The 25,775-nt window shown below is 40.5% G+C and overlaps 1 protein-coding gene across 1 annotated transcript; it reads right to left on the reverse strand.

The window, feature by feature from the left end:
- Nucleotides 1-317: 317 nt before the first annotated feature.
- LOC138957142 (cell death abnormality protein 1-like) lies at nt 318-20,291 on the reverse strand. Its single transcript, XM_070328309.1, has 9 exons — nt 20,108-20,291; nt 16,576-16,683; nt 16,047-16,187; nt 13,889-14,023; nt 12,955-13,101; nt 7,973-8,101; nt 5,846-5,974; nt 4,467-4,616; nt 318-2,786 (listed from the first exon to the last, which is right to left on the reverse strand). Exons 1-9 carry the CDS (start codon nt 20,160-20,162, stop codon nt 2,707-2,709), a joined length of 1,074 nt encoding a protein of 357 aa, XP_070184410.1. The 5' UTR covers nt 20,163-20,291; the 3' UTR covers nt 318-2,706.
- Nucleotides 20,292-25,775: the final 5,484 nt, after the last annotated feature.

Raw genomic sequence — 25,775 nt, forward strand, 5'->3', positions numbered from 1 at the left:
GTGGACTGTGTGTGTGTGTGTGTGTGTGTGTGTGTGTGTGTGTGTGTGTGTGTGTGTGTGTGTGTGTGTGTGTGTGTGTGTGTGTTTGTGTGTTTTTAAAATTTTTCTTTTGCTTTCTAAATCGGGTTCTTTAGTATACAGCCCAGCAGTTTATTTTGTAGACAGTAAATGGGTCAGCCAATAAATAACGATACATGTTCGTTATTTTGTATATTGTAAGAGATCAATCAAACTGTTCGTGTAAAGTATTAACCTGGGGCTAAACCATGGGTATATATTCTCAAAACAACATCAACAACAACAACAGAACATTAGGATATGGTATGTATGGGAAAGACCTTTATTTTGATAACACTACGGCGTACGCGTACACAACAAAGCAAAACACAAAACTAACTTACCAGCACTCTAATTAGAAACCATGCGTAAAACGCCATATTTCCCTTTTCTTAACGAGCAAGGATACGTGCTCTAACCTTAGCTTCGTTCACTATTGTTATTCATGACGTCATTGAGCTTGGTCAAGAAAAGTCACGTGACACACAGGCGTGAGACAACCCTCGTACGTCAAGGTAAAATGCATGGTAAATCTTCTTCGTGAGGCTAACATAGCAGCTATCCTGGTTCATACGATTTATTACAATATTTGAATACGCATATATATATACGAGTACGAGTTTAGTCATGTCAATGGAGCACAACAAGCTATTCTTATAAGCATGTTCTTAAAGACAAAAGAAGATTTGGCGAACGATTATAATGTGCAAATCATAGAAGATACTGCCAAACACTGGAATAAGAAAAAGAGAAAAGGGAAACAAGTGCCAACTTTCACAGGAAGGAATTCTTCTTCTTCTTCTTCTTCTTCTTCTTCTTCTTCTTCTTCTTCTTCGTTCATGGGCCCCACGTTCACTCACGTTTTTAGCACGAGTGGATTTTTACGTGTATGACCGTTTTTACCCCGCCATTCAGGCAGCATACGCCGATTTCGAGGGAGGCATGCTGGGGTATTTTCGTGTTTCAATAACCCACCGAACTCTGACATAGATTACAGGATCTTTTCCGTGCGCACTTGGTCTTGTGTTTGCTTGTACACACGAAGGGGTTTAAGCCACTAGCAGGTATGCACATAAGTTGACCTGGGAGATCGGAACAATCTCCACTCTTAACCCACCAGGCGGCAGCGACCGGGATTCGAACTCACGATCTCCCGATTAGGAGGCCGACGTCTTACCACCACGCCACTGCGCCCGTCGGAAGGAATTCAAATGTAAAGCTAAAATAAGATGGCACTGAAGGGTCCAACTAGCGTCCCTACATTGCAGGAGTCATTTCCTGACAGGGAGAACTGGTAGATGAGGGGATATAAGCAAGTGTCTGGACTTTTTTTTTTTTTTTTTTTTTTTTGGGGGGGGGGGGGTTAGTCTCTTATCTGAGGATGTTGATGTCATGGGTACCACTGAATAAACATTTCAAGTGAAGTTCTGTGTGCAGTAATACAAAGAAAGGGGGGAAGCAGGATGAAAGACTCTTACATCGTGTGACAAGTGTGACAATACATTGTGTTGGCCGTATCAGGACAATGCATGACCAAAAATGAGTAGATGCACCATTAAGAGAATGAAGTAAACAGTTACGGTGGAGTGTGTGAATGGGATGGGGATGGGGGGGGGGTGGGAGGTGGAAGGGTGGAGATGACTGGTTAGGGCTATCACAGCAAATGTCCGAGATAAGCTCATAATCTTGGTAAAACATGAAAATATAATCATAAAGTTGGTAAGAAGGCAGTGTGTTGAATAAAAGAATACACACAAAAATCATAATGTATAACGCGCTGGACATGTTCGCTCTTCGGTATAAAGTTGGCTATATTGAACTATAAATATTTACGTGGAAATAGTTAGAAACAAAAGCATAAATTATACATTTAGTCTGTCAAAGAGTTTTTACATTCTTGCCTCTGAATTCAAATGTGTTATAATATATTCCTATCATACAAAGTCACACACAATGATATCTAAATGTAAAGGTTATCAAGTAACCTCTCTGAAAAATATGTTCGAATTTTCAATCATATCCTCTTGAATGTGCGAGACGGCAATTATCACCCCATTGCATAATAAGGTTTTCTGAAACAAATATGTTTCTGACAACTTCAAATAGAGCACGTATCAAACATAAGGTCACAGTTACAGGTACAGACATCCTTCTCCGTTGAGAAGCCTAGTTTTTTTTGCAGATTTTGTGATGATACGCTCGAATGATACAAAACCGATATCTGTGGCGATAGAAAAAGGTTAATACCGGTTTCAATCTAAGACCAGAAATGGATTCTCAGCAAAAAATTGGTTTCTACTCGCCCGCTGGGACAAACGAAACATAATTATCAATAGAAACATACACTGCGAAGCGTTCTTTACTTTAGTTGGTGTGACACTGAATTTTGCACAATCTTTGGAAACCCCGTTGTGTCATGCAGTCAGTGTCAAACTGAACATATGAAAATGAGACACAGTTTTATTATTTGATTGTGCATGTTAATTAATTATCAGTAGTCTTCTTTCATAACCTACCAGAAAAACATCTCTGTGCTGTTAATTTTCCATTTACCAGATGCGATATACCAAATCTCACTAAGCATGGGACAAGCTGTATTTTACGTAAGTGGCAAGACATACAGCAGTATCTATGAGTAGTTATGAGTGTCTAGACCGTGGCAAAAAGGCTGAAGGCGGCAGCAACCACAAGGGACGTCACGGGAACAGCCAGGGTACTTGCCCCACCGACTGCAATGATACAACCAACAACACTGACTTACAGCTTTTCACAATGTTGACAACATCATTTTCCAAGATGTATATAGTGGATGTCATACTGTGTTTTTTGTGTGTGTATAATTATAATGATATGCATTTTAAATACATATTTCAACAGAAAAAAAAAGAAAAAAAGCTATGGTTTAAGCAAACAGTAATACAATCAAGGAAAATTGTCTAAGGGTACAAGTAAGAAAAAAGTTTTTCATTAATTTTGATACTATATACTTTTTGAGTGGTAAATGTTGAAGGATGAAAGAAAATATATTGTGAGTGGACGGATGCATGTTATTCATTAAAAGCCCCACAATGATGTGCTTGGCAAAAAAACAAAAAAAAATTCATTAAAAAAAAAAAAAGACAACATCATTTTACAGTGGTACCTGCAATAAGAGGACACACCGGCACGGTTGGCCTAGTGGTAAGGAGGTCGTGGGTTCGAACCCCGGCCGGGTCATACCTAAGACTTTAAAATTGGCAATCTAGTGGCTGCTCCGCCTGGCGTCTGGCATTATGGGGTTAGTGCTAGGACTGGTTGGTCCGGTGTCAGAATAATGTGACTGGGTGAGACATGAAGCCTGTGCTGCGACTTCTGTCTTGTGTGTGGCGCACGTTAAATGTCAAAGCAGCACCGCCCTGATATGGCCCTTCGTGGTCGGCTGGGCGTTAAGCAAACAAACAAACAAACAAACAAATAAGAGGACACGCTTAGGGCCACCCAAAAGTGTCCGTGCATTGCCGGTGTCCTCTCACGCCAGGTATGTGTCGTTGAAGTTAATAGACTAAACGACATTGGAAGCTGTCCTCTAATGGAAGGTGTCCTCTTATTAGTGCTACTGTACCACCAAACAATAAGAGGCACTATGATACCGCTGGGTAAAAAAAATCCTTTTAAGAAACTCATTTGGACACTTGTTTGACTTTAAATTCTGTAGCAAAGCATTAACTTTCTGTTTGTAAAAGAAAACGACTTATATCTAGCTTGCATAATTACAGTAGATGTGAACAGAGAACTGTCAGGTGCATGTTTCCTTTGTTTTAAAGGAATTGTCCTTCAAATGAAAACCGCTCAGCTCACTCACTATCTCTGGCCAGGCTCTTTACATGGAATAAGAACATCCCTCAACTTGGTCACATACACACATAAAACCAGTCGGATTGTTTCCTGAGCCGGATTTGATAATTTGATTTATTAAAACGTCACTGGAGGGTGGCTTTTTCTCATGTAAAAGCCTGGCAAGGTCCGAGATGGTGGGCCGAATCTTTTTGCACGAGAAGAACAACATAACTCGTGAAGTATTCGTTTTTGCCAGTAGGGATAGGACTCGCCATTTTCTACGCCTGTATTTCCTTATGAACAGAATAATTGGCTCAATGCATTTGTCCATGAGTCTTTCTTTACTGCTCCGATGACCTGAACATCGGTTTTGGGGTGACAACAGGGGTGATCATCCTGGTGCTTGGGTAACAACTGTCTGGCATGGTTCTCTTCCTCTGCAAGCTTTCTTGCATCAAAGCCTAAACCATTAAATAAACTTTATATTAATACTTACCTTTTCTACAGCTCAAGTCCCATAGCGAGCTAAGAGCCCTGTACAATTATAAAGCCAAAAGCATATACTTCAAACAAACAAACAAATAAATACGTACAGAGATCGGTGCAGCCGCCTCCATCGACGCCAGTGAAGCCGCCCAGTAGGTTGCACGTGCATGTGCTGGTTAAGAAGCTGCAAGATGCGTTGGCGTCTTCACAGTCACTGTCCTCTATGCAAGCACCGCCCACTTTGCCGTCTGCGGCAGCTGTATAGACAAGAAGGACAGCAATACTGGACCACGCCAAATAAAAATAATTAGAACATGTGTCCATGCCAAGTAAAACACGTAAGTGCATGCGCATAAGACACATACTTCCTCTGTGGACAATATTGTAATCCATCCCAGATCGGTGGCAGTAACAACAAAGAGATGCGGTGAATATTGCAAGTTACACACTAAAACTACTTCGTTTAAACGTCATTTCATCAATGTGGTATACTTCCTCAAGGTCAAACTTGCAGACCGGCAGAGAATATTGTTAACTTCAAGGTCAGGCTTGAAAAGGGAATGGTAAAGTTCGGGTGGAGAGGGGCGGATTATGTGGTATTCAACCATTACGTGACTTCCCCAGAACAATCTAATCAACACTGGTAATCTGCTGCGGTAGTTTAGAGGCGCCGCATTTGACAAAGAGACACATGTTTGCATTTCTAGAACCCACGTTACGAAATTTTTCTCAAAGTTCCCCGATGGTTAAGTTTTGTGACCACACACACAAACACACACGTACACTGCCAGACATACATCATTCCAAGGATATTCAGGATATTTGAAAAACACTTCGTGCTAAGCTGGTTCTGCGCAGTCTTTTAGAATCGAATCGTGTTATATATTATATTGATATATCACTACATTTAACATTTAAGATACCTTCCTTCCCAAGCTTCAATCACCACTGATCTGTGAGTCTTTTAATGGGATGAATAAATCTTTGAGGACTTGAGCACGTGCCAAACATCTACAGGGAAACGAATGCTGTTAGTGGGAGATGTTTGCTGAATTCATTTCGTAACTATATACCACTTGCTTCAATCTGTGAATTTAGTTCAGAAAAAAATAATCATACTTTGCACAGGATGTAACCAGGCTGTCGATTTGATGTGTGTGTGTGTGTGTGTGTGTGTGTGTGTGTGTGTGTGTGTGTGTGTGTGTGTGTGTGTGTCTGTGTGTGTGTGTAGGTGTGTGTGTGTGTGTTTGTGTGTGTGTGTGTATGCTTGCGTGCGTGCGTGCATGCGTTCGAGCGTGTGTGTGTGTGTGTGTGTGTTGTGTGTGTGTGTGTGTGTGTGTGTGTGTTTCCAAATACAAACATGCGATTATCCCGAGTTCAAAAGCACAATAGAGATTATGGTTTGATGGTATATGATCGTTTACACGGAAAGTAAGGGATCTGTTTCGTCGTTTATTCGAGTCGGCAAATAAAAAGAGCTTCGTACTGCACTCTCCGTTGCTGTCGTCCAGTCCCACTTGACACTCGCACGTTTTCACGTCAGTCGTCCCCGTGCACACATTGGTGGTAGCGGAGCAACGCGTACAGCCTCCGCCCAGAGTTCTGGCTTTGGGATCTGCAAATCAATAGTTATACAGACATGAGTCTTTTTATAGTTATACTATTTTTGATTAAACGTTTTCACATAGACTGGGGATTTAGACGATAGTGGTGTGTGTGTGTGTGTGTGTGTGTGTGTGTGTGTGTGTGTGTGTGTATGCACGTGTGTGTGTGCACGTGTGTGTGTGTGTATGTGCGTGTGTGCGTGTGTGTGTGTGTGTGTGTGTGTGTGTGTGTGCGTGTATGTGTGTGTGTGTTTGTGTGTGCGTGTGTTCGTGCGTGCGTGCGTATGTGTTTGTGTGTGTGTGTGTGTCTGTTGTTTTTACAATAATGAGCACAGAGACTGGATGCCTCCACAGAGGAACACGAACCAGCCAACAAGCCAACGTAGTACGAATCGCGTACATCGTCATGTTTAGGTGTCCACGGGAAGAGAAAAAGACAGAAAGACTGACAGACAGAGTAAAAGACAGGATCAGAAACTGTTTGTCTATGTGTGTTTATAAAGTGCACCGCCCACCTGCGTCGCTTCAGCGGCACTTCATCTGTGCAACATGATGCATGCGTGCTGCGTGTACCTCAGGTTCTGACACACAGCGTCAATACCGCGTTTGTCATAGTTTAGCCGCGAGAAAAACAGGGGATCTTACCCCGAGTTGACATCAAAACTTCCAAGTTCTCTCCCTTAAAATGTGCGATACGAAAAGAATTGCTGTGAAGTTAAATGGAGCATTTATATCAAGACTTTTGACAAAATGTGATTTTAATCGTATAAAAGTGAACGAAATTTGTGGAAACAGTAACCTTTCTACTTTCAGAGACAATTTCAGTGATTGTTCTTAGAGAAATTGTTTAAATAAAAAGTAATAGTTTCTTGGGTGTTTTTGTGTGCGGTAGGGGTAGACAAAATCATAAACCCAAAGAACAGATCTGTCACATTCATTTTGAATCATCCATTTCATGTGTCAAAATGGTATCGTTCTGTGCTTATAATTACCTGTTCAAAATTCAGCATCAACAGTACCCCCGTCACCTAGGTAGTAGTGCCACAGTTAACTACATTAATAATTGAATACCGTTTAAATAGCTATAGTTCGCTCTCTCATCATACAATCTACTGTATTTAGACCAGGTAGTATGTGAAATGGGGAAAACATTTCCCACTCAGACAACCCTTTTACTCATTCACATACACGTCAAGATTAAGCACAACCCAAAACCTGCCAACCGATACTAGCACACAGAATTTATTTAAAAAAGAAAACAGAAAAAAAAGAAGAAAAAAAGCTTACACTCATGGGGGGATTGAACCCATGACCGCTGGGCTCGATGCACCACGTCTTATCCACTCTACTAGTACTACAGTGGCTTCTGATGCGAAACGACTATGAAAGAAATACATAGCACGCATGAATGGGATCTCGCACCGATTGAAATCTTTGGTGATCAATATCTGCTATTTTTACTCAAATGACTGTGCTTAAAATGTAACGATGGCCTGACTATGCGTGGCATGAACACACACACATCAACTGGTAAGCATGTATTTAGAAATGGCCGTCTACAGAGCGTAGACAAAATTTGACAAGAAAACAAACACCTTCCTCCTGTGACAAAAAGAGCGGGTTGTGTCCCTTCTAATTAATACATTGCTCTGGTTGATTTCTCGCGTCCAGCGTCAACAATACAATTTATCTTTAAGCGTCATTCAGCGCGGCCGACGCCATATTTTTCCTCTCGTTACACGACGCCTGGAAAACAAAAGTACTCGTCATAATCTGACACGCAGATGCAGGGACGCTTTGTGGGCAGTAGCCTTAACCTACCGTTGTGCTGTTACTTGAATTTACACATATTACACATCCATAAAACTAATAACCAATCAGCCGGTTAGTCACTAACGAATAGCTTGACTACCACATAAACAAGCTCTCGAAATTCGTTTGATTTCGTCGATGCCGTTCCGTGTTAGAGTGTACCAAGCGATTGAACTGAGCTGATGCAGCGGACTTACAACAGCTGTTGCCGATGACTCCGTGAGAGCCATCTTTGCACATGCATCTTCCCGAGTCACAGAACATTGTTGCGTCGCAGGTAGCGTTTGTTGTACATGCCAGCCCCACTCGTCCACTTGCAACGGCGACTGAAAATGACATGTTAGCAGATCATTAGCCTCAAAATCAGTCACATCATTAAAGGTTCTCCTGTACACCATCACGGCATCAGTTAATATCAACAAGTCCAGCATGGATCCCCTAAAACGGGAGTATGATTGCCAAAATGGTAGGGAAACAACAGGCATACACGGACAAAGCTATGAACGCAGATGAAGAACAAGTCGCGTAAGGCGAAATTACAACATTTAGTCAAGCTGTCGAACTAACAGAATGAAACTGAACTCACTGCATTTTTACAGCAAGAGCGTATACTCGTAGCATCGTCAGTCCACCGCTCGATGCACAGGCAGTGAAATTGACAAGAAGAGCGGGGTAGTAGTTGCGCTGAGAAGGATAGCACGCTTTTCTTTATCTCTATTCTTTTTTAACTTTCTGATCGTGTTTTTAATCCAAACATATCACATCTATATGTTTTTGGAATCAGGAACCCACAAGGAATAAGATGAAATTGTTTTTAAATCGATTTCGGAAATTTTATTTTAATAATACTTTTTATATTTTTAATTTTCAGAGCTTGTTTTTAATCCGAATATAACATATTTATATGTTTTTGGAATCAGAAAATGATGAAGAATAAGATAAACGTAAATTTGGATCGTTTTAAAAAAATATATTTTTTTACAATTTTCAGATTTTTAATGACCAAAGTCATTAATTAATTTTTAAGCCACCAAGCTGAAATGCAATACCGAAGTCCGGCCTTTGTCGAAGATTGCTGGGCCAAAATTTCAATCAATTTGATTGAAAAATGAGGGTGTGACAGTGCCGCCTCAACTTTTACAAAAAGCCGGATATGACGTCATCAAAGGTATTTATCGAAAAAAAGAAACAAACGTCCGGGGATATCATTCCCAGGAACTCTCATGTCAAATTTCATAAAGATCGGTCCAGTAGTTTGGTCTGAATCGCTCTACACACACACACAGACAGACACACACACACACACACACACACACACACACACACATACACATACACCACAACCCTCGTCTCGATTCCCCCCTCTACGTTAAAACATTTAGTCAAAACTTGACTAAATGTAACAAGTCGCGTAAGGCGAAAATACAATATTTAGTCAAGTAGCTGTCGAACTCACAGAATGAAACTGAACGCAGCAAGACCGTATACTCGTAGCATCGTCACTCCACCGCCCGTGGCAAAGGCAGTGCCCGTGGAATTGACAAGAAGAGCGGGGTATTCGTTGCGCTAAGAAGGATAGCACGCTTTTCTGTACCTCTCTTCGTTTTAACTTTCTGAGCGTGTTTTTAATCCAAACATATCATATCTATATATTTTTGGAATCAGGAACCGACAAGGAATACGATGAAAGTGTTTTTAAATTGATTTCGAAAAAAAAAATTTGATAATAATTTTTATATATTTAATTTTCAGAGCTTGTTTTTAATCCAAATATAACATATTGATATGTTTTTGGAATCAGCAAATGATGGAGAATAAGATAAACGTAAATTTGGATCGTTTTATAAATTTTTAATTTTTTTTACAATTTTCAGATTTTTAATGACCAAAGTCATTAATTAATTTTTAAGCCACCAAGCTGAAATGCAATACCGAACCCCGGGCTTCGTCGAAGAGTACTTGACCAAAATTTCAACCAATTTGGTTGAAAAATGAGGGCGTGACAGTGCCGCCTCAACTTTCACGAAAAGCCGGATATGACGTCATCAAAGACATTTATCAAAAAAATGAAAAAAACGTTCGGGGATTTCATACCCAGGAACTCTCATGTCAAATTTCATAAAGATCGGTCCAGTAGTTTAGTCTGAATCGCTCTACACACACACACACACAGACACACACACAGACACACACACGCACATACACCACGACCCTCGTTTCGATTCCCCCTCGATGTTAAAATATTTAGTCAAAACTTGACTAAATAATTTCGAAAAAAAAAAATTTGATAATAATTTTTATATATTTAATTTTCAGAGCTTGTTTTTAATCCAAATATAACATATTGATATGTTTTTGGAATCAGCAAATGATGGAGAATAAGATAAACGTAAATTTGGATCGTTTTATAAATTTTTAATTTTTTTTACAATTTTCAGATTTTTAATGACCAAAGTCATTAATTAATTTTTAAGCCACCAAGCTGAAATGCAATACCGAACCCCGGGCTTCGTCGAAGAGTACTTGACCAAAATTTCAACCAATTTGGTTGAAAAATGAGGGCGTGACAGTGCCGCCTCAACTTTCACGAAAAGCCGGATATGACGTCATCAAAGACATTTATCAAAAAAATGAAAAAAACGTTCGGGGATTTCATACCCAGGAACTCTCATGTCAAATTTCATAAAGATCGGTCCAGTAGTTTAGTCTGAATCGCTCTACACACACACACACACAGACACACACACAGACACACACACGCACATACACCACGACCCTCGTCTCGATTCCCCCCTCTACGTTAAAACATTTAGTCAAAACTTGACTAAATGTAAAAAGGATGTTTTATTCATCCATTTGTGATTTTGTTTTAAGCTCTGGTGCTAGAGGGGAAGTTTTGAAAGTTTGAATGCACGTAGCCGGGGCGTAGGTGTGGCACACACTTACCTGTGGTGATCCTGGGGTTGAATGATTAAGTCGGCACAAACCGCAATCGGTTAAATGGTGTTTGCTTTCTAAGAGCTGACATTTAATTTTACAATGTTTGGTGGCTTGTCGTCACACCAGTTTTTTGTATTTTTTTTTTGTAGGGGAAGCATTTCGTCTTCTGTTTCATTTTTATATTTAGTCAAGTTTTGACTAAATATTTTAACATCGAGGGGGAATCGAAACGAGGGTCGTGGTGTATGTGCGTGTGTGCGTGTGTGCGTGTGTGCGTGTGTGTGTGTGTGTGTGTGTAGAGCGATTCAGACTAAACTACTGGACCGATCTTTATGAAATTTGACATGAGAGTTCCTGGGTATGAAATCCCCATACGTTTTTTTCATTTTTTTGATAAATGTCTTTGATGACGTCATATCCGGCTTTTCGTGAAAGTTGAGGCGGCACTGTCACGCCCTCATTTTTCAACCAAATTGGTTGAAATTTTGGTCAAGTAATCTTCGACGAAGCTCGGACTTCGGTATTGCATTTCAGCTTGGTGGCTTAAAAATTAATTAATGACTTTGGTCATTAAAAATCGGAAAATTGTAAAAAAAAATAAAAATTTATAAAACGATCCAAATTTACGTTTATCTTATTCTCCATCATTTGCTGATTCCAAAAACATATAAATATGTTATATTCGGATTAAAAACAAGCTCTGAAAATTAAATATATAAAAATTATTATCAAAATTAAATTGTCCAAATCAATTTAAAAACACTTTCATCTTTTTCCTTGTCGGTTCCTGATTCCCAAAACATATAGATATGATATGTTTGGATTAAAAACACGCTCAGAAAGTTAAAACAAAGAGAGGTACAGAAAAGCGTGCTATCCTTCTTAGCGCAACTACTACCCCGCTCTTCTTGTCAATTTCACTGCCTATGCCGTGAGCGGTGGACTACGAGTATACGGTCTTGCTGCGTTGCATTGCGTTCAGTTTCATTCTGTGAGTTCGACAGCTACTTGACTAAATATTGTATTTTCGCCTTACGCGACTTGTTATATTTAGTCAAGTTTTGACTAAATATTTTAACATCGAGGGGGAATCGAAACGAGGGTCGTGGTGTATGTGCGTGTGTGCGTGTGTGTGTGTGTGTGTCTGTGTGTGTGTGTAGAGCGATTCAGACTAAACTACTGGACCGATCTTTATGAAATTTGACATGAGAGTTCCTGGGTATGAAATCCCCATACGTTTTTTTCATTTTTTTGATAAATGTCTTTGATGACGTCATATCCGGCTTTTCGTGAAAGTTGAGGCGGCACTGTCACGCCCTCATTTTTCAACCAAATTGGTTGAAATTTTGGTCAAGTAATCTTCGACGAAGCCCGGACTTCGGTATTGCATTTCAGCTTGGTGGCTTAAAAATTAATTAATGACTTTGGTCATTAAAAATCTAAAAATTGTAAAAAAAAAATAAAAATTTATAAAACGATCCAAATTTACGTTTATCTTATTCTCCATCATTTGCTGATTCCAAAAACATATAAATATGTTATATTCGGATTAAAAACAAGCTCTGAAAATTAAATATATAAAAATTATTATCAAAATTAAATTGTCCAAATCAATTTAAAAACACTTTCATCTTATTCCTTGTCGGTTCCTGATTCCAAAAACATATAGATATGATATGTTTGGATTAAAAACACGCTCAGAAAGTTAAAACAAAGAGAGGGACAGAAAAGCGTGCTATCCTTCTTAGCGCAACTACTACCCCGCTCTTCTTGTCAATTTCACTGCCTTTGCCATGAGCGGTGGACTGACGATGCTACGAGTATACGGTCTTGCTGAAAAATGGCATTGCGTTCAGTTTCATTCTGTGAGTTCGACAGCTACTTGACTTAATATTGTATTTTCGCCTTACGCGACTTGTTTAATTTTATCGACCGAGGCCGCAAAGTTGTAACAAAAGGCGATATACTCCTCGAGGACCAACACAAACATGCTGGTCTGGCAACAAGCCACCTAACCTTGTTTTTGTCATCATTATGGCGGTGCAAATGTACGCACAATCACCGAGACGGAGCCTAATTCTTAGAATGCAATTCAGGGCCCCAAAGCGTGTCCGAAGTTTGAGCGATCGCGTCATGCATACTTTGCGTCGTTTGGCTTCCAGTCTAAAAACAGACAGAGCTGCCATTTACATTCAGTTTTCACATTGCTTCACTTGCGCTTGCGTACGCGACTACTCACCACAAGTACCGCCCTTAGGACCGAGGTATCCAGCGGCACACTGACAAGTTCCTCCACCGCTAGGACATTGCAGATTGCCTGTTGTACCACAGGCTGTGGTCGCACTGCTGGCATTGCATGGGTATCCTACCCTTTGAGCTGGTATGTCTGTAACACAAAGGACCAAGGATACACACACACACACACACACACACACACACACACACACACACACACACACACACACACACACGCTCACACACACACACACACACACGCACACACACACACACACACACTCACGCACACACGCACGCACGCACGCGCGCGCAAGAGCAACAGCGAGATAGCAATAGTATAAGCTACTGTGAATCCAAACATCACATCTCTTGAAATTCTTAAGAACACTCCTTACTCTTCTAGCAATACAAATAATAATATGTTTATGTTTTTTTCCGCTGTGTTTTTTGTGTGTTTTTTTGTATTCTGATTGTAAGGCAAATGCATCCCTCTTTCCTTTTAAATTTACTACAATCATTTAAAAGACAACTCATGTAAACCTGGTAACGCACATCAAGCCATGTAGTATTTTCCATTTCTACAAAGATAACTTTTGAACTTGTAATAAAGCAACCGATTAAACTACCACTCGTGGATCCCTAAGAGATTTAGTGAACTCAAGTGAACACGATGGCAGATAAATGGTCAAAGATCGCCGAAAAAGGTGCTCGAGAAAGAACTTAGAGGAATAAGAATAACATGATTTGGCCGGAGAGAGAATAGAGTAGCGAATAAGAGAATAGTGGACTAATCTCCAAAAACGAGCAGCTTTAATATCTTCAACAAAAATGTCAGGTGACTTAACAAAAAAGCAACAATAAAGTTAAATTTACTTCAACAGTTAACATTCTAGCTCCATTTATTTATTTATTTACTAATTGTTAGTGTTACTTACCAGAACATTCCCCCGTGGAAAGATCCACTACTTGTCCGGTAGAACATTTGCACACTCCGTACACCTGACTGCAGAACATTCCATTTCCACAGCTGTTGCCGCTGCACGCTGCCCCCCATTTGCCGGCTGTTGCATCTGTATTTGTATTATAAGCTCTCTTATTAACACATTTTCAAGTTACGCTGTCACTGAGACAACAGATATCAAATGTCTGCTACCATCGCGAAGAGTGGGCTATATGATCATGGTGTCGTAATTAAAAAAAAAACAAATAACAAAAACAAAATATAAACAAAAGATTGTCTAATTTGTTCTTCTATTCTGGTACATTTGTTCAATATTAACTAAATGTTTTCAGGCAGGCTAGGATTCGGGACGATTTGTGTGTGTGTGTATGTATGTATGTATGTGTGTGTGTGTGTATGTATGTGTGTGTGTGTGTATGTATGTGTGTGTGTGTGTGTGTGTGTGTGTGTGTGCTTCCGTGTGTGTGTGCACACGTGCGTGCATGCGTGTGTGTGTGTGTGTGTGAATGTGCGTGTGTGTGTGTGTGTGTGTGTGTGCGCGTTGGTGTGTATGAGTGTCTGTTCGTCTGTGGGTGTCTGTGTCTCTGTGTACGTTTACATAGACTCTCATTGAAAATACTGAACAGATGTTCATGAAATTGTCCATGTGAAATCTTCCAGACACTATCCCCACACGTGGGGTTTTTTTCTACTTTTTTTCACAAATTGTCTTTGATGACGTCATATCCGTCCATTTAAAAACGTAAAGGCCGCACTGTGGCGACCTCGTTTTAAATCAAATTCATTGAACTATATCAAACGATATTTGATCCGATCAAAAACAACCCCAGTGAAATTATTTCATCAACATTCCCATTGTGCACAGAAACAACTTAGGTTGGTAATTATTAGTATGTGACCAAGTGGATGGATGGTTTTATCCCGTGTAAAACGCCTGGCCACATCTGGAATGGTGAGCCGTTCTGTTTACACGGGACGAGTATGTCTTTAAGTTTTTTATGATTTGCATCGAGTAGGTACGTCATGACTGTCATACTTCGCATCCTTCTCTTGTTCGAAGAAGTATGTTGTATCAGTTTAAACTCCCAGTACTTACAAATGCTAGTTACAAAGCGAAAGAAACTTAAAGGCACAGTAAGCCTCCCGTAAGCCATCACAGATACTGTCAGGCTTTTACACACAGTACAAACACCCTTCCATTTGAACGCTCACCAAACGGGAACATCCTAGGTGCCCTACGTAAAGAGCGAGCAATTTTAAAAGAATTAATTTTGCGCCGATTGCTCAGAGACAATCGGACCGTGGTGCGTTTTGGCGCTAGACCTAACTTTTAAAATCTAAATAATAAATTGACAGCTTGTTACACAAACATTCTTAAATCATAAAAGAATTCTTTTTTCATCAAGACAAGATCAGTACAATTCGAAGTTGTGAAAGTTTGAAAAAAGAAAAGCCCGGAAGCAGGGTCACGCAAGGTCGTGGTTCTCGTAGCAGACGACGGTAATGGTTGGTTGGTTGGTTTTTGGGTTTTAATGTCCCTTCAGCAGATGCTAGCTGCTATTCGAGACCGATGCAGTAGACGACGGTAATACTTATCGCCAGTTCCTCTGAACAGTCAAAAGCCATCGCTATAGTTATTGTGAACCACAGCCGTTTGTTTCGTGCATAGTCAGAGGTACATAATAACGTGCTATTGCAGATAAGCTTACAGCAAGTCGCATTCAAATTACTAACTGACGACTACATTGTGAAAAAGGAAAACTGGATCACACGGATTCACGATGGCTCAGGGGTAAGATAAACCACGCAAACATAAATTCTTTGAAAATTGCTCGCTCTTTACGGAGGGCACCTAGGATGTTCTCAAGCGGTGAGCGTTTAAATGAAAGGGTGTTTGTAATGTGGGTAAAAGCCTGACAGTATCTGTGATAGTTTACGGGAGGCTTACTGTGCCTTTAAGATATACACATATAATATCTCTTTCTCTCTCTCTCTCTCTCTCTCTCTCTCTCTCTCTCTCTCTCTCTCTCTCTCTCTCACACACACACACACACACACACACACACACACACACACACACACACACACACACACACACACACACACACACACACACCTCCACCACTACTGACCGCATTTTCCATCCGATGTTGCAGTGTAGAGAGACGATTTGCACGCGCAAACCCTGGGCACTGTAACGCTGCTGCACTCAGCCCCAGCAACACAACGGTGATCATAACCAGGCCCGTCACATATCGCGCCGTGCTGGACAGCTGAAAATTCAGATAACACAGATTGTTTGGTTTAAACAAGATTTAATCAATTTTGTATCAAGACATAAACAATATATGGCAAATAGGATTTTTCACTCAAGCATACTACTTTTGTATTTTTAAAAGTAATTACTTTCGATTTCATGTGCATTCAAAAAACAAAACAAAACAATTTTGTGTTCATAGAAATAGGTCGTGAAAATGTTTGTCGAAACGCAAAATAAACGCTACAGATATCGTCATCTCAACTTCATAAACACAAAAAGCACACTTATAACCCCTCCTTTAAACACTGGCCTGAATTCTGAATTTATTTTCTATCCTTGCCTTCTTGCAAATCAAATCCGTTTGGGCACGTTCAAGAATGTACACCTTTCAAGTTACTCACCACAAGTGCCGGTTACCGTGTCACAAGCGAGAAGTATAATGAGGGGGTGGACGCAAGAATCAGCACTGGTGCACGGCTCACCCAGGTCTCTGTCTGCGGATTGCGCACCTGTAGGTGTTAGAGAAAAGATAATTATCGCTGAATTGTGAACATACATAGTTTGCTACCAACTTTGTTTTTGTATAAAAAAAAAAATGCAAAATAACACTTACAAGACAAGTGCACACCTGTAAGTATTAGAGCAATAATCATTGTCACTAAACTGTGAACATGCATAGTTTGCTACCATCTATTTTTTGTGTATGAAAAATGCAAATCGACACTTAAAAGACAAGTGCACACCTGTAAGTATTAGAGCAATAATCATTGTCACTAAACTGTGAACATGCATAGTTTGCTACCATCTATTTTTGTGTATGAAAAATGCAAAACGACACTTAAAAGACAAGTGCACACCTGTAGGTATTAGAGCAATAATCATTGTCACTGAAACTGTGAACATGCATAGTTTGCTACCATCTATTTTTGTGTATGAAAAATGCAAAACGACACTTAAAAGACAAGTGCACACCTGTAAGTATTAGAGCAATAATCATTGTCACTGAAACTGTGAACATGCATAGTTTACTACCATCTATTTTTTGTGTATGAAAAATGCAAATCGACACTTAAAAGACAAGTGCACACCTGTAGGTATTAGAGCAATAATCATTGTCACTGAAACAGTGAACATGCATAGTTTGCTACCATCTATTTTTGTGTATGAAAAATGCAAAACGACACTTAAAAGACAAGTGCACACCTGTAAGTATTAGAGCAATAATCATTGTCACTGAAACTGTGAACATGCATAGTTTGCTACCATCTATTTTTTGTGTATGAAAAATGCAAATCGACACTTAAAAGACAAGTGCACACCTGTAAGTATTAGAGCAATAATCATTGTCACTGAAACTGTGAACATGCATAGTTTGCTACCATCTATTTTTTGTGTATGAAAAATGCAAAACGACACTTAAAAGACAAGTGCACACCTGTAGGTATTAGAGCAATAATCATTGTCACTAAACTGTGAACATACATAGTTTGCTACCATCTATTTTTGTGTATGAAAAATGCAAATCGACACTTAAAAGACAAGTGCACACCTGTAAGTATTAGAGCAATAATCATTGTCACTAAACTGTGAACATACATAGTTTGCTACCATCTATTTTTTGTGTATGAAAAATGCAAAACGACACTTAAAAGATGCAATAACAGTCAAATATATTTAGAAAAATAACAGCTTAAAAAAAATCACAAACAAGGTTTTTTTCGAGGAAAATATTTGTCATTGAGTCATAAACCTCTGTTGATAGGATCAAATTCTACCACTTTACCCAGCCCCGTAACGGGTAATCTCCATAATAGGCGACATCCAGCTACTCTAATACAGGACGTGCTACTCCGTCTGGCAATTATTTTAATCAGTTGCCACTTAGTCACCGTTACAGAGATGGGGTCGAACAAAGTTAAGGCGCCCATTACGGGTTGAAGTTGAGGCAATAGTGCGCAGTTTATAGGAAGTGCATATGGTAAACTTCCATCACGCGGTCTACTCATGCTATTAATTTGCTTAGCCAATAAACATGAACCATCCACGAACTGACCTATCACTGGCCGCTGGCATCCCCCCTTTGTCTCACAGAGATGCTACCCACGCTAAGCGTCTTCACTTGCCAGGCTGTAAACGAAGCGTACACATCGTATCATCGAGCTCCCCCCCCCCTCCCACATCAGGGCCGGACCCAGGGGGGGGGGTTCCAGGGGTTCCGGAACCCCCCCCCCCCCCCCTGGAAAAAGCATGTACCTTGCTTTGAGTGTTTTTTTTTAAAATTTTTTTTTAAATAAATTTTGTGTGTGTCTCTAACAAATTTTATTCAATGTGAAATCCGATGAGAAAAAGGTACCCCCCCCCCCCCCCCACAATACTGCTCTTAACCCTCAAAACAAGGCCCAGAATGCACCAGATTGCACAGATTTTAACCGTTTTTCAAAAATTTTCCGGGGGAGCATGCCCCCGGACGCCACTTTGCTGATTTGCCCCCCAAAAAAGGAGGAACCCCCCCCCCCCCCCTTACAACTCATTTGGTCCGGCCCTGCACATCTTCCCCGGTGCAGCCCCAAAAAAGTACCCTATTTTACATTCAGCTTCCCTGATCTTTTTTTATTATCTCCACTTTATAGGTCTAAATAATTGGTTAAATTAATGATAACGATGTACAAAGAGGCGGTATATGTATAGTAATATTAAGCGTTTTCCAGGAACAGTTTCTGTTATTCCTTTTTATATTTAGTCAAGTTTTGACTAAATATTTTAACATCGAGGGGGAATCGAAACGAGGGTCGTGGTGTATGTGCGTGTGTGCGTGCGTGTGTGTGTGTGTGTGTGTAGAGCGATTCAGACTAAACTACTGGACCGATCTTTATGAAATTTGACATGAGAGTTCCTGGGTATGAAATCCCTGAACGTTTTTTTCATTTTTTTGATAAATGTCTTTGATGACGTCATATCCGGCTTTTCGTGAAAGTTGAGGCGGCACTGTCACGCCCTCATTTTTCAATCAAATTGGTTCAAATTTTGGTCAAGTAATCTTCGACGAAGCCCGGACTTCGGTATTGCATTTCAGCGTGGTGGCTTAAAAATTAATTAATGACTTTGGTCATTAAAAATCGGAAAATTGTAAAAAAAAATAAAAATTTATAAAACGATCCAAATTTACGTTTATCTTATTTTCCATCATTTGCTGATTCCAAAAACATATAAATATGTTATATTCGGATTAAAAACAAGCTCTGAAAATTAAATATATAAAAATTATTATCAAAATTAAATTGTCCAAATCAATTTAAAAACACTTTCATCTTATTCCTTGTCGGTTCCTGATTCCAAAAACATATAGATATGATATGTTTGGATTAAAAACACGCTTAGAAAGTTAAAACAAAGAGAGGTACAGAAAAGCGTGCTATCCTTCTTAGCGCAACTACTACCCCGCTCTTCTTGTCAATTTCACTGCCTTTGCCATGAGCGGTGGCCTGACGATGCTACGAGTAAAATGGCATTGCGTTTCATTCTGTGAGTTCGACAGCTACTTGACTAAATGTTGTATTTTCGCCTTACGCGACTTGTTGTTTTCTTCCACATGACATCTGACATGACATGATAGTCTCACAATACCACAGATTCACAGATTTTAAAAACAACGCTGCTCTAGCATTTCTAGTACATTGTCCCATGCACGAGATAAACATGTGATTTTCGGAAGTGTCAGTAATAGTAAATACAATTATGGCAAAATTCCTTACCATAATGTTTAATTCGATCCTTTTTGGCATTTTCTTAATGTGTGAAAGATATGTTTAAATTTCCGCACGCCTTATTTTCAGTGCAAATGTTTAGCCCTGCATGGAACCAAAGCAACGGGGCTCCTTCATCATCATAATTTCTAATTTCTGAAAATCAAAAACTAGAACAAGAGGCACGCACCTGCAACAACCAACATGAGAAGAAGAGATGTCAGAACGAAAAATCCCATGGTCATGTAATGCCGTTCTCAGTCTTTCTTTCCACTTCCTTTTTTTGGCCTCGGTTGATTTGATTTAATTGTATGTATATTCCTACGTACATGTAGTTCCGCGGCCTTGTAGATTCCAGAAGACGATATGACCAAGTTGTAGCTTGCACCGCAATTTATATGTCTGCATGTCCATGGCTACAGCCTTGTAAACAACTGGGACATAAAAAAAGGACATCACAACCATTCCTGAGAAACTCGCTTTATCGGGGGCATTGTTTGCCGTTAGAGTTACAATATAAGAAAACCACACGTGTTAAAAACATAGAGCGATTGGGAAAAACATCGCGTCGCTTGGGGATCTAGTCTACCCCTTTGATATACGATTTTTTTAAAGCGATTTTTCTGTAAGGGTAAGAAGTGTTGAGGCCATACAATATATATATTACTAGAATGAATACCCGCTTCGCCGGGTAGCCGGCTTCGCCGGGTCCGAACAATGGACCCGCCAAGCTCGCCAAGCTTAGGTCCCTCCCAGATTCGTGGAATGGGAACAGCACGAAAATGATTCAGTGGCCATAATGCCATTCCTGACCATATCGAGTCCCATCCTTGTCGACGAATGTAACCGTGTTAATCACCTTTGGAGGCGAACTCCACTCAAACAGGACTGAGCAAGTTAGAGCTTATCTCTAAGCCCTTTTGAACTGTTATGGCTTCTCAAAGGAAGGCCAGTACATAAAATTACACAAAAGCCGCCAGACCACATCACAAACAGAACTGAACAATGCACAGGTGTTGCTCACATAGAGAGACACACACACACACACACACACACACACACACACACACACACACACACACACACAAACACAGAGAAGCCGTATCTATAGAGAGATAGATGACAGTGTATTTTTCGCGTGGCTATAAATTGATTCGACCTTTGCACTTTTACAGTGAGGATAATTTACGGGTCCAATTTACGTTCTGGACCTTCTAAAGATAGTAACAGAACGCCGGGAATATCCGAAGATGCCCCCTTCATACTAAAGTGCACCATACGAAGGAAGGGAGGTAAACGCTGAAAACATGGAGAAGATGAGAAGATAAGGAAGAGTTACTTATAATGGTGAAATGAACACAAAAACCAAATTCGGTTCAGCGCTGCGCGCTGAGAGCACGTGTTGAAATATATCATCGATGATATTGTGTCCGGGGTGTAGCTGAATACGGTGTCCAAATTTGAAAAAGATCCACCGAGAACTTTGGCTTTGGTGTGTCGGTATGGGGGCCCGGGTAGCTGAGGTGGAACCAAAATAGCTGAGGTGGAACCAAAATCGGTTCAGCGCTGCGCGCTGAGAGCACGTGTTGAAATATCGACCAAGTTGTGTCCTGTACCGGGTCTACCTGAATATGCCCACCAAATTTGAAGCAGATCCATCGAGAACTTTGGCCGTGCATCGCGAACTCACACACAGACACACAGACACACACACAGACACAAGTCGTATATATATATAGATGGGTTTTTTTAGAGCAATGTGTTACTCATTGATATGTGCGTGATTGCACGTTAAATAATGTTATGTTGTCGTAGTATTTTGATTGTACAGCGCTTCGAGCAGGGTTAAACTATATAAATATTATGCATTATTATTATTATTATTATATATCTATCTATATATATATACGACTTGTGTCTGTCTGTGTGTGTGTGTGTGTGTCTGTGTGTCTGTGTATCTGTGTATTTGTGTATTTGTGTATTCGCCATGCACGGCCAAAGTTCTCGATGGATCTGCTTCAAATTTGGTGGGCTTATTCAGAGAGACCCCGGACACAACCTCATCGATGAGATATTTCAACACGTGCTCTCAGCGCGCAGCGCTGAACCGATTTTGGTTCCACCTCAGCTATTTTGGTTCCACCTCAGCTACCCGGGCCCCCATACCGACACACCATAGCCGCTACACCACATCACAACGCCAAAGTTCTCGGTGGATCTTTTTCAAATTTGGACACCGTATTCAGCTACACCCCGGACACAATATCATCGATGAGATATTTCAACACGTGCTCTCAGCGCGCAGCGCTGAACTGATTTTGGTTTTTGTGTTCATTTAACCATTATAAGTAACTCTTCCTTATCTTCTCCAGTGTTTGGCGTTTATCTCCCTTCCTTCGTGTGGCTTTCCCGTTCAGTTGTAAGTTACTATTACTATTTTTAGAATGTCACTGCGCTGTCCACTGCGCTGTCCACAACGCTTCCCTTGCACCCGTAAGTTGTTCTTACTGTCAAAGTGAAAAGGTCGAATCAATTTATAGCCACGCGAAAAATACACTCTCACCTATCTCTATATATTTATAGATACAGATATGCATATATATATACGGCTTCTCTGTGTGTGTGTGTGTTTGTGTGTGTGTGTGGGCAAAAACCTGTGTATTGTAGAGTTCTGTTTGTGATGTGGTCTAGCGGCTTTTGTCCGAAAATGTTCTGACACTTCTGACAGGGCTATATACTGAAATATTTAAGCCAAAGGAAAATCCAACCCCACCAGCCTTAAATAAGATACTTTCCACTCAATGCGCTCTTCTCGGCTTCAGGGAGGCAGATCTGTAACAGAGTCTCAACCCCTTGACAACACAATGACATAGAGAGTTGAGGGGCAGATCAAACGGTCACAACAGACTTTAGGTCTTCTTTGATTGAAATGGATTCAAGAATAAATATACTGCAGTGGAACTGTCGTTCCCTTAACACTGCTCTACCGTACCTTATTAATTATCTTAACCAAAACAACATGTTCAATGTATTATTGATACAGTCCCCACTCTGTCATGCGGGAAAACTCCCCTTCATATCTGGTTTCTTTTACCCACCCGTCACAGATTATCAGGCTGATGATACGAGCGGAGCACAAACTATCAAGTACACAGTAACCTATGTCAGAGACAATCTGAAGTACAATGTTCACCCAACCCCTGTTCCGGCCGACACAAAAATACATTCAAACCTAGTTGAACTTCTGCTGAATGATGGCCCATCCATCTTCTTATTAAACATATATAACAGAAACATTACCAAAGGCCCGATTTTCAGCTGGCTCCCAGAGCTCGACGGAAGACGCACCTGGGTGATCGGAGGAGATGTTAATGGCCGAAACCCCCTGTGGGATGCCAACTTCCCCGATCAGACATGTGCCGTGGGAAAGAGCCTTGCCACCTATATAACGCAATCAAATGTGTACTTACTAAATGACGGATCAGCAACCAGAATACCCGATATCTCAAACCAACACCCCTCCGCCATTGACATAACCTTGGTTAGTCCCACTCTCGGATTAACAACGGACTGGTGCGTTGTGTCAGATAAATTAAAGAGCGACCACTTACCAATCATGATATCCATTATTGGGAAATCACCACACACAGAGCCAGGCCCAAAAGCCTTAAAATACAATTATAAAAAGGCGGACTGGGCAGTTTTCAAGGACGCTGTCACTAAGTCTGCCGATGCACATACCCTCTTGGATGGCAATCTAGAGTCCCAAGAAAGTATCGACAACAAATATAAACAGCTAAGATCAAACCTGCTGAATGCAATGGAATTGTCAATCCCCAAAACAAAACCTTTTATCGGACCCAGTAGAACTGATCAGAGCCCATGGTGGACAGAAGAATGCAGAACAGCCATCAGGTTAAAAAGAACTGCAAAAGAGAAGTATGATCGCTTCAGGTCTGCACAAAACCACAACAATATGAAATCAACTGAAGAACAATGTGACAAAATTATAGACAAAGCAAAAAAAGAATATTTTGAAAACATGTCCAGCAAAGTGAGCGATTACAGAGATGCTGGAAAAATTTGGACCAAAATAAGGAAATTCAAATGCAGACACAAGCAGGCTGAACGTCCTCTTATGCACGAATTAGGAAAAAAATATGAAAGCCTTCCTGAAAAAGCAGAACTGTTTGCAGATATTTTTGCAGCAGCAAGCCAAACAGATAAACTGTTATGTGAGCAGGAACTCTTCCGTAAGAAGTGGGAGGATAAACAGGACTTAAACGACCCAGAACTCAACCCTTCCTTAAAAATAAATGCTCCCTTATCCATTCAAGAACTGAAAACGGCTATAGCATCGGTGACAAAAGTCCGATCCGCCTGTGGTTCTGATCCAATAAACTATCAGGTCATACAACATTTACCAAACCAAGGATTAAATCTTTTACTGGATTTTTATTCAACATGCTGGAAGTCTGGCCTGATTCCCACAGCTTGGAAAGAGGCTGTTGTGATCCCCATTTTAAAGCCTGGAAAACCAAGAGCTAACCCTTCCAACTGGCGCCCTATATCTCTGACCTCCCATCTGAGCAAAATCTATGAAAGAATACTAAAATCCAGACTAGAAGATGAAATGGAAAGAAAAAAGGTAATACCCCTGTGCCAAGCCGGTTTCCGTCGAGGCAGGGGTGTCTCGGATCACATTGTAAAACTGTCCTCTAAAATTAAGAAAGCTCTCTCACGCAAGAAGTCTCTCTTTGCTGTCTTTTTTGACATCAAAAAAGCCTACGATACAGTATGGCACCAACGATTGTTGTTCAAATTGAAGCAATTAGGCATCAGTGGTAATATGTTTCAATACATAAAAAGCTTTCTACTGAACAGATCCTTTCAAACTGATTATAAAGGTGCCAAATCATCCACTCGCAAAGTTGACATGGGAGTGCCACAGGGCTCAGTAATAGCACCACTGCTTTTTAGCATTATGCTGCATGACATATCGACAATTAAAACACATGGAGCCGAACTGACGCTTTATGCGGATGATATTGCTCTATGCAAAGAGTATCAAAACAAAACCTATAAAACAGAACACAAATTCTCTAAAGAGTGGCAAACAGCTATAGATAACATTGCGAACTATATGCGGGAGAATGGCTTCACTCTCTCTGCCGAGAAAACTGTATTCGTTGTCTTTACAAACCGAAAACTGGAAGATCGAGAAAAGATACAGTTCTCACTAGATAAATCTGTTGTCTCACCCAGTCAGCAGGTGAAATATCTGGGCGTACTTTTCACCTCAAATGGACTATGGACTGCTCACTTAAAGTATCTTTTAAGCAAAGCAAATAAGACCATCAACCTTCTTAAAATACTGGCTGCCCAACCATGGGCAAAGTGCCCAGTTATTCTAACAAACATCACCAGAGCTCTTATAAGATCAAGACTATCATATGGACAGGAGGCCTACTTCTCGTCGGCTCGAAAATGGCTTGATAAGCTACAGTCAGCGGAATGTCGTGCCCTTCGGCTTGCCCTCGGACACCCAAGGCATTCAAAGCAGGCCATTGTATACCACCAAGCAGGATTCCTCCCTCTTGACATGTGGCGGCGTAAGTGCTGCGCAGATTACAATGTTCGAGCCAACACAGTGCAAAACTCAACAAAAGAGGAGCTACAACCGCATTACAATCATGTCCAAAACAAAAAGGCCCACTTTGGCACTACTTTCTCCTCACTGGCTCAATTCAATGCTTCACTCTTTAGTGAAATCAGTGTCGACCCAAATGATGTGGCCCAAAACCCCATATCTCGTGATCCCTCATGGACAATGAAAGAAATGAATTTTGACACAGAAT

This window comes from Littorina saxatilis, unplaced genomic scaffold (assembly GCF_037325665.1).
Source record: "Littorina saxatilis isolate snail1 unplaced genomic scaffold, US_GU_Lsax_2.0 scaffold_680, whole genome shotgun sequence".
Classification (NCBI taxonomy): domain Eukaryota; kingdom Metazoa; phylum Mollusca; class Gastropoda; order Littorinimorpha; family Littorinidae; genus Littorina; species Littorina saxatilis.

Coding starts and splice junctions, on each gene's coding strand:
- LOC138957142 (XM_070328309.1), bottom strand. CDS start 20,162: ATGACCATGGGATTTTTCGTTCTGACATCTCTTCTTCTCATGTTGGTT. Junction 5,975..7,972: donor AGTCATCGGCAACAGCTGTT/GTAAGTCCGCTG, acceptor ATTGATTTGCAG/ATCCCAAAGCCAGAACTCTG. Junction 2,787..4,466: donor AGGCGGCTGCACCGATCTCT/GTACGTATTTAT, acceptor GTATCATTGCAG/TCGGTGGGGCAAGTACCCTG.